We start from the raw sequence: 14,635 nt of genomic DNA on the forward strand, positions 1-14,635 counted from the left end.
ATATACTTAATTAAAAAACAAAATCCCAGGGCCTGGAGATGTCGCTCAGTAGTTCTGAGTAGTTCAGAGGACCTGGGCTTGGTTCCTGGCACCCACATAGTGCCTCACAACCACCTGTAACTTCAGCTCCAGGGGCTCCAGCTGCCTGCCACTGACCTCCACGGGTAGTCGGCATGTGGTTCACAGACATACATGCAGGCAAAGCACCCACACCCATAAAGTAAAATGAAAAACGTGAAACACAGCATCCACATTTCACCATTTAGAGCTAAATTGTCCTTTGAGAAGGTTCACAAAACTGTGAAAGAGAACATTCTTTTCCCCCTCCTTAGTCTTTGCTAACCTGGCATTTGGCTCTCTTCTCTGTGGAGGGGAGTCTTTGTTACATGAGGTCTAAAGTGATGTCTGTCCCAATGTAAACTAGAGGCTTGAGAATGGAGGCTTAGCATGGGCATGTTTCACATGATTTTTTGAAATCTCCAGAATCATTCAAAGCCTCACTTTTGACAAGTACAACCATAACAACAGCGGAATGCACCCAGCATGCTTCTTAAAAAAAAAAAGCATCTCGCCTCTGACTAACTTGCACCCGGTCATTCACTGCACAACTGATTCCTGGTGGTGGCATCAGCTGTGGAGTTCCGCCCACCTGTTTGCTCTCCTCCAGCTTAACCTTCATATATTCTTAAAATCATGTACATATAATCAATATTAAATAACGTATTTTCACACACCATTAATAAATAATTTTCCCCAAGACCCTTAAGTTGGAAGCCACATCACCAAATTGTAAGTTTGCATACACAGCAGGGCAAATTCTTAGTTTCCTTAGCGGGGGGGAAAAAAAAACAAGGTGACTTAGAATGTTTTTTTCCAAAAAAAGGTAGAAAGGGAAAAAAATCCATGAAACTACAATTGTGTATCTTTTTATGATTTAATTAATTTTATATGTATGACTTCGTCTGGTGTCTGCAGGCACTAGAGAGGGCACTAAAGTATAATAAGAAGTCTGAGCTTACTTCCTGGTTTTGAAAACCCACCTCAGGATTTAAAATTCCACCAATCTCCATCTGGGAAATCTCTCCCCTGGAAAACTGTGCCCTGCCCTCTCAAGTCCAAATAAAGCCCTCCTCCAGCAATGTTCCCTGTGGCTTCTTCCCTGAGCATAGGCAGCCACCCTGTTTTGTCTCTCCCAATAAATCTCTAGTGCGAGGTTTGTTGTGCAGTGTGACTCTGTGGTTTTGCTTGGCTCCGAGACTGCCAGGATCCCTTTCCCTTCAGAGCTGCTACACTGCCACTGGGGAAACTTCCTCTCAGAGCTGTAACCTTATAGCTAGGTTCCCTGAGAACTGAAAGGGGGAGAGTATTGCAAGCTGTCTTATGTGGGTGCGAGAAACTGAACCCAGGTCCTCTGCAAGAGTATCAAGTGCTCTTGACCACTGAGCCATCTCTCCAGTCCCAGATCTATATTTCTGGACAATCTTGAAAAGCTTTCTGGGAGAAAAAAGGTCAGAACTGAGGAAGCAGGATGAGGAGACAGATCTGTTCAAAGTTAGAAGGGGCAATGCCCATCTATAACCACCAGGGGCCCAGTACAGGGTTGTACTTCCTGTTTACTAGGGATTAAGCATTCCAGACAGACAAGTTATAAGATACCTTGCACAATTTTGTCTGGAAAAGATGCAAATATTTGTCTCCAAGATAAAATAGCCCAATGGCTACAATTCAAGTGTAGTTTTAAAATGAACCACTTTTGTAACTATTCCAAGGAAAGTTAAAGAATACCCAAACACCTTGCTTCTCAAATTCTCTCTGGGATATTTTTATTATTCAACTGGTAATGCAGCGAACAACATATCATATTTTCCATTTTTTTATTTGTGAGGAATTTATAATTTCGCCTTTTTAAGTTCTGTCTTCGCAGAGGAGGGAAGAAAGGAAAGTGCTCAGAAGTATCAATTTCTTTTCAAATTCCCAAGATGTTGCTTCATGGAAAACTAGCATTAACACATGAAAAAAAAAAAAAAACTCTCTGTCTACTTAGGTATTCATCATCATCTGCCAGAGAAGAAACTTATAGGCATCTCAAAGCTAAGTTCATTATTTTCAGTTGAAAATAAACTTAACTATTTTCAGTTTTGTGGGAAACTGAGTATATTAGATTTTTATTGATTTTATGAAAAAGCCCTCACAAGTTTCCTTTGAAAGCTTTGGCATTTATGGGTAATGTTCAATCAACTTCATTTAACTTGCTTTTGTGGCCTCTTGGAAACAACAGAGTCGATCATAAGTCAGATCAGCACACATGTTAAATCTGATCTTTTTTGCGAATAGGATTAGAATTATTTTCAAGTTGTTTAACTGTAAATTTTTCTCGGAAATGAAATTCTAGGTTGCCCCACATCTACCAGGCCATTCTAGTGCCTCCAACACGATGACACATGTTGTATCATGAATGTGCACCTTCTGAAAAGGTCTTTATTATTGTTACTCACTGTTTCAGGTGCCCTTGAATTTACTCCTCCATTTTTAGCCACACCCATATCACTGGTGAGTCTCCCCAAGCCGTCAAGTCTTTGCTTTGTCTTCCATAATTACTTGGATTGGGTATCTTTAATCCAAAAATATGAAATGTGCCAAAATCCAAAGCATTTTGAGTACTTTGATGCCACATGTCTAATGTGGGATGAGTATACAGTCAATACCTCACTAAATCCCCTTCAGTCTAGGCAATTAAGGTATGAAGCATAAATGTAATAGATTTTTGTGTTTAAACTAAGGTCCTAATTGCTGAGACTGCGTATACATACACAAACATGTTAAAATATGAAGAATTCCAAATCTGAAATACTTCTGGTCCCAATCACTTTGGACAAGGGATAACCAACCTGTATTAATTTTAGAATTCTACTATTATTTGAACTACTTAGTTCCAAAGGCAATGAAAGTACAAACATATATGTATTTGCAAATTGGGCAAGTTCAATTATCTCTATCATATTGACAGCGCCTCTCCCTTTCCATTTAAATGTGGGAGAAGGCAAGAGTCCTATAAATATGTTAGGAATTTATTCTGCCATGGCTTTCTGCTGATAATGTGTGGTATGTAAAGATTCAGTCATTCAAAAGACATCCATGGGGGCTGTAGAGATGGCTTAGAGATTAACAGCCACTGCTGCTCTTTCAGAGGACAGAGGTTTGATTCCCAGAACCCATATGGCATCTTACAATTGTCCTTCACCCAGTTCCTAGGGATCCAGTGCCCTCTTCTGACCTCCACTGACACCAGGCATGCACGCATGCATACATACACACATGAGGTAATAATAAATACTACAAACAGGACATTCACTTAGTGTCTGGGGTGTCTTCCGCTCCAGCTCATTGGTATAGCACCAAGAAGATAATGAGCAAATATCCTCTCTTGTCATAAACATAAGCCTTAATAACTGTTAATTTAAAATAATTTCTTATTGCAGAAAACATTAAGTATTATGGAGGAAAAGGCAGGAATGAATGGTTCACAATGAGTAGGATTGTCAGGGCTGTTTTCATTGAGGACAAAACTTTACAACATAAAAGTAGATGCGAATGAGGGGATGAACTTTGTGTGTCAAGCTGTTAGTGCATGGTAACCAGCTACTTTGTCAGGTACACTTTGACGTTATTAACAATTATAATCAGCCAACTCTGTGTAAATCAGATGGTCCACTTTGGAACATGCCCTCTGGGTGTGAGGTGACCAACTACACCTAAAAAACTGAGAGCAATTACGATGACCTGTGCTCAGGGGACTCTTTTCTGAGGTGTGAGCATTTTCCCCTCCTGCAAGCCCTCCACTACAGTGGCATGCAACACTTCCCAGCGGGCCCGTCAGTCCAGCAAGTGCTAGTCAGAGTGTAAAGGAGGTGGAAAGTAAACTGAAGGCATTTATCTTTCCAGCTTTCAGGAGATTGTCACTGATGCTGAGGTGGGATTTTTCAGGAACGCAGTGCCTTTGGGGCCTATCATGTTCCTTTAAGTAACCTCTTACCATGCCCCTGTTTTCCTGTGAGGAAAACAAAACCAACCAACTAACTAACTCACTAACAACTCATTGGTTCACTAAGCTGGACTTGAATGGAACACACCTTCAGTGTGTCACCAATGCCCTATGTGGGGTCAATGAATGTCTGTTCACAACTTTCCAGTGAAACTTACGTGACGACTGTATGAAGGTAGGTCTTATTCAGAGGGCTTTAAAAACAATTATGTTTTTTTTTTTTTTTTTTAATGCAGGAGTGTCTGTCTGTATGTACACCTGCATGTCAGAAGAGGGCATCAGACCCCTTTTGGTCATGAGCCACCATGTGGTTGCTGGGACTCAAAGTCAGGACCTCTGGATGAGCAGTTTTCTTAACAGCTAAGCCTCCTTACCAGCTTTCCACTGCCCTCATTTTAAAATTTACTTCTGCCACCTTTGAAAGACCTTAGAAACAGAGGCTAAGCTGTGCCCAAGAGCAGAGACTCTGCCTCAAGACTGCAACCTAGAAGCCTTGCTTGAATCTCCCTCCTACAGGCCTGTAGCTGAGACTCAAAACTCTATTACCTCTTCACCAAATCTCCAAGCTGCCATATGGGTATATGGACAGACATGGGTAGAAAATATAATTTCTTGCCCTACCTGGGTTTCTACAGGTTCTGTTTCTATGGAAAGCCTACACTAGATAGGGAAGAAGCCACGAGTGGACACAGAAGATGGCTGTCAATACAACAACAGGTCTGGAGAAAGACCTTGGAGCAAGAGCGGCAAGGGGCCATGATAGCTGAAATGAACTAAGCAAGGGCCAGAGCTCAGTGGTTAAGGTCAGCAGGGCAGCAAAGCAATCACACAGTACTCTACAGGCCTTGACGAACATTCCGCCCTCACTGACATGGGCACTTTCACTCGGCTTCTGTAGAAACTCACTGGCTGTTGTGTTGCTGGGTAGAGGGTAGAAGGTGGAGGATGAGCTAAAAGGATGGAACAATTACTCAACTGAAGCAGTGATGATTGAACTAAAATACAAGAGGAAGAATGGTAACAACTGTCATTTTGTGGAAATATCTCAAAGGGAGAAGCCAGCAGAGAGTGCGGCGGCTTGTGCCTATAGTCTCAGCACACCAGAAGCTGAGGCAGAGGGCTAGGTTTTTCACTGAGGTTACCCTTGGCTACAGTGAGATCCTGTCTGAAAAGATAAATAGCAAAACAAGTTCCTAATAAATTTCACATAAAACCTGCGAAACAAGTCAAATATAATGCCATGCTTTCTCTCTCTCTCTCCTTTTTTTTTTTTTTTTTTTTTGCATGATTACCAGGAAAAATGTCAGTACTCAGATCTGTTCTACTCTGACCAACTGACCATCTGTCCCCTTCTTCCTGCATAGACAAACCCATGGATCTGTTTTCTTGGTCATAACAACCTTTCATAGATTAGAGACAGAATTTTATCACTTATCATGGGCCCTCCCAAATAATATATTAGCTGTACTGGCATATAGGAACGCTTCTGTCTTGTTTTAGTCCAGGGCAATTGTATTTTTATGGCTATATCGTAAGTACTTGGGATAGTGCTTGCTTATAGCAGTGGATGTCCAGTAAATATTGTTCAATAAATGTGAAGATCAAAAATGAAATATTTTGCACACTAATGCACATTGAAAAAGTAAATACTTAGCTACAGATCTTTCCAACGTGGCCAATATTTCCCTACTTTTTAATTGCCCCTTGGCTAAAATACCAAAAATCAATGTCTCTATTTCTTGACACAAAATTCTGTCCTATGGGCAGAGTGCAGGGAATCTTATGAAAGAAGGGGGAGATAGGAGGACCTGGCGGGGACAGGAGCTCCACAAGGAGAGCAACAGAACCAAGAAATCTGGGCCAGGGGTCTTTTCTGAGACTGATACTTCAACCAAGGACCATGCATGGAGATAACCTAGAACTGCTGCACTGATGTAGCCCATGGCAGCTCAGTGTCCAAGTGGGTTCCATAGTAAGGGAAACAGGGACTGTCCCTGACATGAACTCAGTGGCTGGCTCTTTGATCACCTCCCTCTGATGGGGGAGCAGCTTTACCAGGCCACAGAGGAGGACAATGCAGCCAGTTCTGATGAGACCTGATAGGCTAGTGTCAGAAGGGGGTAGGAGGACCTCCCCTATCAGTGAAGTTGGGGAGGGGCATAGGAGATGAGGGAAGGAAGGTGGGATTGGGAGGAAATGAGGGAGGGGGCTACAGCTATGATACAAAGTGAATAAACTGAAATTAATAAAAAAATAAATTTAAAAAATGCCAAAAAAGAAATTCAATATGCATTAAATATAAATTAAAGTTGAAATTCTGAAGAGGTAAAAAAAATTCTGTCCTATTGTTTTGTTGTTACTATACAGTTTAGACTACCCTGGAAAGTATGGACGATGTTCCTGATTGCAGACTGGTAATAAATCACTAGTTTGCACTTATCAGACTAAGGAGGTAGCAAATGTAGGGAGCACGTTGCCTCTGGAGCCCAGGGTGGGGCCTGGGACTATCTGTTCATGCAGTAGCTCTGTGACATGAAGTGTGTACTCTCCCAAAGCCTCAACCTCTTCTACAGCACCCATGCTACCAACTGCCCTCGTGGCTCACAGAGTAATCAAAGAAGCATTGACCAGCAGGGTCGGTGTGTTGATGAATTAGTCTTTCCAGTATTAATCTGAGGGCTTTGGTTCGGTCTACTCAAAGTGGAGAACGATGAAACCTGTTCTACATGCTATATCAATGATTCTGCTGAAATGTGCTACAGTTTTGAAGCCTTTCACTCTTCTAATCACGTTTCACTTTTCTCTCCATATGTTTCCCAATAAATCACATCTCAACTGAGACCACTGGACTGTCTCAGAGGGAAGCCTTCTTGGTCATTGCTGATCCAATCCTACGACTCAGGCCAGGACTTGGAAAAATGCATTCTTTGTAGAAATGAACTGGAGAACCAATCTGAGACTTTCCTTTTTTTCTGTAGCCATCTAGAACACCATTTAAACTGTACTGAAAAGCAATCATGTATATCCAGGCCTCTGGGGGAACAAGTCCAATTTATAACTGGGTAGCAGTAAGGTTATATCCAGACATCCCTCTGGATTCTTTCCTAGCCTTTGGCCTACCAGAAAGGCAACCAAGCTTCCAGGTTCAGTACTTGCCTAGCATTTAAGGTAAGCCTGTTTAATCTCTGAAGTTTCCAGTAGCTTGAAACTGCTGGATTTCTATGTAGTGAATTACACAATGCACTCTCTGGACTGGTTTAGCATCTCTGTCAGTGTCTAGAGGAGAGCAAGAAGGCGTTTCCCTTCAATCCTGCTCTGTACATGAGCATTGCTCTTCAGCCTCTCCGTCACAGCATTTCATAAGGTCAGTCACCTGGAGATTCTCGCTCTACAGAGCTGCCTCACATTGAACAACCTACCACCGACTCTATTGCCCAATTTGATTGGTTTATCTCCTTTTCTCTCCAATATCTCAATCTGTTGTCTAGCATTAAATTTAGATAGGCAGAGTATTAGCACTCTGAAAATCTCATATAATCATAAATATATTTTTTCTTCGCATAAGTACAAAATGTAAATGTTAGAGACAGTATATGAAACATATTTCCAAAGATGTAGAAATTCACTGTCTTGGGTTAGATGGACAGAGATATTCCCATTCAGTAGTAAATGTTTGTGAATGTTTGTATACATTGTAACAGGAACTTTCTCCAGATGTAATTGTTCTTTCAAATGCTTACTGCCTCTAGTCTTCTATCCTAGGCCTAGTCCTGGGAGCTTCTAGCCTCAGCAGACTGACTTTTAAATATGCTCACACTTTCTAGCTCTTTCTGAGTTGTGGTTGGCTGGTTCAATGCAGCTGTTCTGGTTCAAACTCCTCTCCACGCTGACTGATTCAACCTGGCTCCTCTCAGGTTCTGAATGAACTGATTTGCTTAGTTTCATATTAACTTTAGCAAGATATTCCAGTCTGGCTAGTTCTCATTCTCTGGCTTGTCTATATTAACCTGATTTGCAGCATTGTCTGCCTCCCAATTAGACAACACTTTCAAAACCTGGGTGCTTCCTTCTACAAACTAATTTTACCTTCATTGTCTGAAATTAAAGGTGTGTACCTAGGGCATGCCTATATTCTAGCCAGAGGGATTAGGGCAATGTCTGCATTCCAGCCAGATCATTTAGACCTGGGGCTTGAGATGTGATCCCTTGCCACAACAGTCATGTTTCTGGATTAAAATTCCTCTACAATACATGTCAGATAAGAAAGAGGTGGGAGGAAGGAGGGAGGGCAGGGTGGGGAAGAGAGAGACAAGGAAAGCACTAAGGGTCATGGAGGGGAGGGGAAGAAGAAAAGGAGGAAGAAAGGGAGATGGGGGAGGGAGGGATGGAAAGGTAGAGAGGGGGAGATACTTTACTACCACATACTCAGTTTTTTAATTCAGCAGAAAGAAAAAGAAAGGAAGTCCCAACTCATAGCAATGTCACTGTAATGCTATTGAATCAAAATTTTTATATCAATGAAGTAAATTAATCTGTCAATTCATACCAAAGAATAGCTTTGATCATTAAGATGCACTTTTACAAACACCCAAATTATTACAAAGTAACTCAATTATTTTTTCAAATAGATTTCTGTTCTTGGAAACAGTGGTTACACAAGTAAAATCACTAGCATTCTAACAAAACACACACACACACACACCTTATCTGTCAGATTCTGTATTATACATTTCAAATTATAATTTGGACAGTCAATCATTTCTATCAAATATTAGTAGACACCACACTATTTTTTTGCCAAGCAGTGTGCTTGGAATTTTGGAATTCATATGATCTTAAAAAAGAATTTTCTCTCTGATTATATTTTTCTTGGAACAATATTAAAACTTTTCCAGATCTAGTTAGCAGTTAGAATAAAAACAGATTCTTTTAAATTATTACAAAAGTTATCATTGAACTTGGACAACTCACATATAAAGCATAGAAACCCCAGGTAAGATAGCATACTATTTTTAGAAAATGTGAATTCAGATATTTCGAAGTAGGAGGTTATTAAAATATAGAGAAGCAAAGAACAGCTCATGCTGGGTGTGTCTGGCCATGTCATCTTTGCCATTTTGGTGGACAGACATTCAGATAAGTAAAGACATGTGACATAACATGTTAGCATGCAGAAGGTACCTTTGCCATTTTCTCTGCCAGCTGCAGGCGGCCATCCAGCTCCCTCCTGATCTGGGCTGCTTGCTCATCTGCATTATCCAGCTTAAAAGGAAAAGAAGTGCGTGAGTGTGTACAAATGGTAACTTGGCGGCATGAAAACAAAGACTAAACAACGAAAAAAGGCAAATCCCCCCAACCACCTATACAGAAGGTCGCTTGATTCCACTGTAACCCACCCAATCATATTACTTTCATGGGGTTTCAGTCACAAAAAGTTAAATCTGAAGGATTCAATAGCTCGATTTATTAAGAAAAGCAATTATGGCAATAACTCCAGGCATAATATGTTTGCAACAAATCTAAACAAGAAGTTTCTGTTTCCCTGAGGTCACCATGACTCATCAAGTTTGTTCATCCCATTCTCCAAATTTGCAAGGTCATCCCTTAGCTCCTCAGCACTGAGGAATTTCTTCATTTGTTCTCTTTTGGATGACAAGATGACAATTGATATCTCATTTCTTATTTTCTATTTTTAAAAGTATCTCTTCATTTTTTTGTTTGTACTAATGATAAACAATTAAAGTGCTACTTGAATGACAACTTTCTACCATTTAAGTCTGTACCCATTGCTCATTCTAGTGAAAATACTTAGGTTGCTAAGAAATGTTTCCACACTTCTACAGATAGGTACTACATTAAGAGATCCATTACATTGTTTTAAATTTGATAGAAGGTAAGTAAATATGCAATCGTTATCTTTCAAAAATTACCCATTGGTATGGAAAATTATTTTCTTTTTTTAAATTTTTTATTTAACTTTTATTAATTACACTTTATTCATTTTGTGTCCCCCCATAAGCCCCTTCCTCCTCCCCTCCTAATTCTTCCTTCCCTCCCCCTTCTTCACACATGCCCTTTCCCAAGTCCACTGATAGGGGAGGTCCTCCTCTCCTTCTTTCTGATCTTAGTCTATCAGTTCTCATCAGAAGTGGCTGCACTGTCATCTTCTGTGGCCTGGTAAGGCTGCTCCCCCCTCAGGGGGAGGTGATCAAAGAGCAGGCCAATCAGATTATGTCAGAGGCAGTCCCTCTTCCCATTACTATGTAACCCACTTGGACACTGAACTGCCATGGGTTACATCTGTGCAGGGGTTCTAGGTTATCTCCATGAATAGTCCTTGGTTGGAGTATGAGTCTCTGGGAAGTTCCCTGTGTTCAAATTTTCTTGTTCTATTGCTCTCCTTGTGGAGTTCCTGTCCTCTCCAGCTCTTACTATTTCCCACTTCTTACATAAAATTCCATTCACTCTGCCTGACAGTTGCCCCTCAACTGAAGAATGGATGCAGAAATTGTGGTACATCTATACAATGGAGTATTACTCAGCAATGAAAAATAAGGAAATCATGAAATTTGTAGGTAAATGGTGGGACCCGGAAAGGATCATCCTGAGTGAGCTGTCCCAGAAGCAGAAAGACACACGGTTTATATTCACTCATATAGACATACAACATAGGATAAACCCACTAAAATCTGTACATCTAAAGAAACTAAGCAAGAGAGAGGACCTTAACTAAAATGTTCAATCCCCATCCTAAAAGGCAAAGAGGATGGACATCAGAAGAAGAAGAAAACAGGAAACAACCTAGGAACCTGCCACAGAGGGCCTCTGAAAGCCTCTGCCCTGCAGACTATCAAAGCAGATGCTGAGCCTGATGGAAAATTATTTTCATTCTTAATTTTTACTACATGTTCTAATGCTCCCTCCTTCCCATTTTTAATCTCTTATTAGTCTATTATATGATATTAAACTGGTGATATTAAATGTTAAATTCCTTCTCATTTCAATCCACGCTCCTTTTCTATACTCATCAAGAAGCTAGACCAAAGGGTATAACTATATTTTATAATAACTTACAATATTTAATTATTAATATGTTTGTTTCTGTGAAATATGCCACAAGTGTTTATGGAGGCCAGAAGAGGGTGTTGAATCCCATGGAACTGAAGTTGCAGATGGCTGTAAGTACTGGCATTTATTGATTTATTCAAGGGGGGGAAAACCACAATAGAAAGGCAATTTGCATCTAAAGGAGTCATAGGCCTTCCTCTAAGAACTTTAGTCTATTAAGAAACCACAAAATTCTTCAAATTTTACAAGAATAGTACTTAGACCATCAAAGAGATATCTCTGGATTAGCAATTTATTTAAAACTTAAGAAGAGTTGTTACAGTCATTTCTGAATTTTAATGGAGTTTATTCTGTAAGAGATATTTAACTACTGTAAAAATATCAATGGCTTAACTTCATTTGTCTGAAGTAGGCAAAGAAAAAAATTGCTGCACCGAACTTCTCCATTGCAAAGCCAAGATCTCAGAGATGAAGAGCCCTGACTTTAGTGACTACCACTGCCATCTTGTAAATAATAACATATCATATTCTTGAACACATGTACAAATAAATGCTGGGAACAAAATGTAATAAAGAAATTAGGCAAAATTTTAAGGGCTTTTCCATGTTTTCAAAACCTCATATGAGATTTAAGGAGCAAATTATATTGCCTGTTTTTCAACATGTGAGAATCTTTGACTAATGTTCCATATTTCCTCTTATTTTGAATACTTCTGTCTATAATATACTTCTTGATAAAGTGGATATACTTTTCTTCTCTCTTCCCACTCCTCATTTCTCTTTTTCTCTGAGAAACAATTTCTGTATGTTGACCAAACTGGCTTCTGACTCATGAACTAAAATGGTCTCCCCTCCCCCATTTCTCTCGTGAGTGCTGGGATTAACAGATATGCACTACTATGCCAACTTAATCTAAAGTGGTACTTTTTCACTTGAGGAAGCTGTAGATTTGTAGGCTAACAAGGAAAAAGAAGGGAATCCATTGTACCTTTCCCCAGGGTACTGAATATGATAAAAACCACCCATCTCATTCAGATTTCTTTGGGATAAGATGTCTTACATAGGTCTCTCTATCTGCACTGAAGAGCTTCGGGTCTGAAACCTTTGCTCTGATATCTGAGAGTGCCCGAGTGCCCCTTGAATACTCATGCTCAAAAGTAGCATCAGTGGCTGAAAACTTGACATGCCATAGGACATTCAGACTTACCCTTACATAAAGAAAAGATACATGGAATTTAATGAGGAGATGAATCTCATGTCTTAAATTCTTACTTTAAGCACTCATGAATAATGCCATGTTATAAGTGGTGAATCACCTATCCAATTCCTGAAGCCCCAAGGAGAGTGGTCATCTTTGACCTCTCTTTCCTAAACAGCTCCAACCCAGTCTACCTACAGTCATACAGAATTAAGATCTAGCGCTATGCAGTCGAAGCCTTGGCAATCCAGACTTGTGCTTAGTACTTCGCCAGATCTCTTTTTGCACATGAATAATATGTATACACATGTGTGTGAACACATATCAAGCCCATTAAACATATCTCGTTTGCTAATTCAGCTATGAATATTTCTAAATAAAACATAATTAAGAATAAGAGGGAAGGGGGAGGTGCCCCAGTGACTAATGTGCCTGTATGAAGGCCCGAGTTCAGATCCCCAGCATAGACACGAAGAGCCACGTGTGGGATGTAATGAATCACATATGTAATCCTAGAACTGGGCAGAGGATTACTGAGGTTGCCTGGGGAACCATGTAAGCTAAGAACTGACATCAACTCCTGGCCTCCACACGTGTCCACACATGTATATCACACAGAGAAGTACATGCACACACATATAAACACATTATCAAAAAGGGAGTAAAAGAAAAAAAATAATTTCTTTGTGCCTTGAATCCTCAGTGCAATCAAATCAAGTGATTTTGTACACACACGAAGGCAGTATGATATTCAGGAGAAAGGAATGCCTGCGTGGATAAATTACAGAAGCGGGCATTTGAAGTGGTTGTTGAGATGGCAGTCCCTATCAGGGCCCGTAGCTGTTGACTCAGAGGGCTGCAGCAGGGATCACAGGCAGGTCTTCATTTCAGCAGCACACCCTCTATTGCAATTTCATTTCCTCTAGGTTTATGATTTCAATATTGCATATGACAGAGGATTGCTTACCTCACAGATCTCTTCAATGCACTGGGAATGGGGCCTTTAAAGGATGTCATTCAACCCTGGCCATGACAGATGCACAAACGTGCCTCTCATCTCAGCAATGCCTCAAATTTGTGTCACATACACATCTAATAACTTCAAGTTTCGAAGCATTTCCTAGCTTGACACATATTGTGAAAAACTGTACTTTGTTTTTGTTCACCTTCACTGCTTTGGGAATACTATTTCCCCATTCAGAATTCTCTGGGTTGAGAATTCTTATCTTGACCCTTCAGGAGGTTGTGACCCTGTTGAAAACTGTAGGCAGGATTTTTCCCCCAATAGAACTGCCTGGATTTGATAGCTTACCCACAGTTCTCAAAGAGATGGCTCATTCAAAGGTAGTAAAGAAACAGCTACTCCATCCGTGCTTCTGTGCATGGACAGAAGGCCCTTGTCTTTTATGCTGAGAAGCTGTCTGATCTCTGGAACTTAACCCACAAAAGCAGCCCTCTCACCTCACAGACCACCAACCCGCACTTACTAAGTTTTCTGTGAGGGCATCATCTCCTAAGCTCTTCCTTATGCTGAGCCACACACAGTCCTGTTACTTCTGTGAACATTCTCAACACTGTGGAGCAAGCCAGGCTGTAGATTTAGCCCTTATAAACTAGCAGTTTCCTACATACTTTTAATAACGAAGTCTTAGTAAGGAGAGCAGGGGCCTTCTCTGTCATGAACTCGGTGGCTGAATCTTTGATCACCACCCCCTGCGGGGTGCAGCTTTGCCAGGCCACACTGGATGGCAAAGCAGCCAGTCCTAATGAGACCTAATAGGCTAGGGTCAGAAGGAAGGGAAGGAGGACCTTCCCATATCAGTGGACTAGGGGAGGGGCATAAAGGGAAGTAGATGGGAGGGTGAGCACAGGAGGAGACGAGGGAGGGGACTACATCTGGGATACAAAGTGAATACATTTTTATAAATATTAAATAAAAAGAAAAATAATCGGAACCAAAAATAAATCTTAGGACTTTTAATAATGAAGTAAAAATGCAATAAAATAAAAATTGTGTATGAAGCAGAATATTATTGCCGCAAGAAACACGACAAGCATTTGGGAACTTCCGTAATGAAAAATATGTTTGTGTTAGTGGCATCATCAAGGATTTTTAAATATGGAATTACCACAATGGAGAATTTTAGCATCTGATCTCAAACTCTAAATTGTCCTAACTCGTTTTTCCTCTTGTTCTCTGGAGAACAAAAAGCCCCAGAGAACAGAAACACTTCTGAGAAGTACTGAGTAGGACCAGAAACCTGTGGATTTGGAGCATTATCTTAAAAATAAGAAAATCTTTTTTAAATTTTATTTTAAATTACATG

At 40.4% G+C, this 14,635-nt stretch overlaps 1 protein-coding gene across 8 annotated transcripts in view; it reads right to left on the reverse strand.

Moving 5' to 3' along the window:
* The window catches only part of Cadps2 (calcium dependent secretion activator 2), a 486,122-nt gene that overhangs the window by 260,351 nt on the left and 211,136 nt on the right, over window positions 1–14,635 (reverse strand). For all 8 annotated transcript variants that reach the window (XM_055608125.1, XM_055608124.1, XM_055608126.1 and 5 more), the window contains exon 4: window positions 9,224–9,304. In XM_055608125.1, the coding sequence (XP_055464100.1) occupies window positions 9,224–9,304 (81 nt within the window). The remainder of the gene's footprint in view (window positions 1–9,223; window positions 9,305–14,635) is intronic.

Source organism: Psammomys obesus, unplaced genomic scaffold (genome assembly GCF_907164565.1).
Source record: "Psammomys obesus unplaced genomic scaffold, mPsaObe1.curated_primary_1811, whole genome shotgun sequence".
NCBI lineage: Eukaryota > Metazoa > Chordata > Mammalia > Rodentia > Muridae > Psammomys > Psammomys obesus.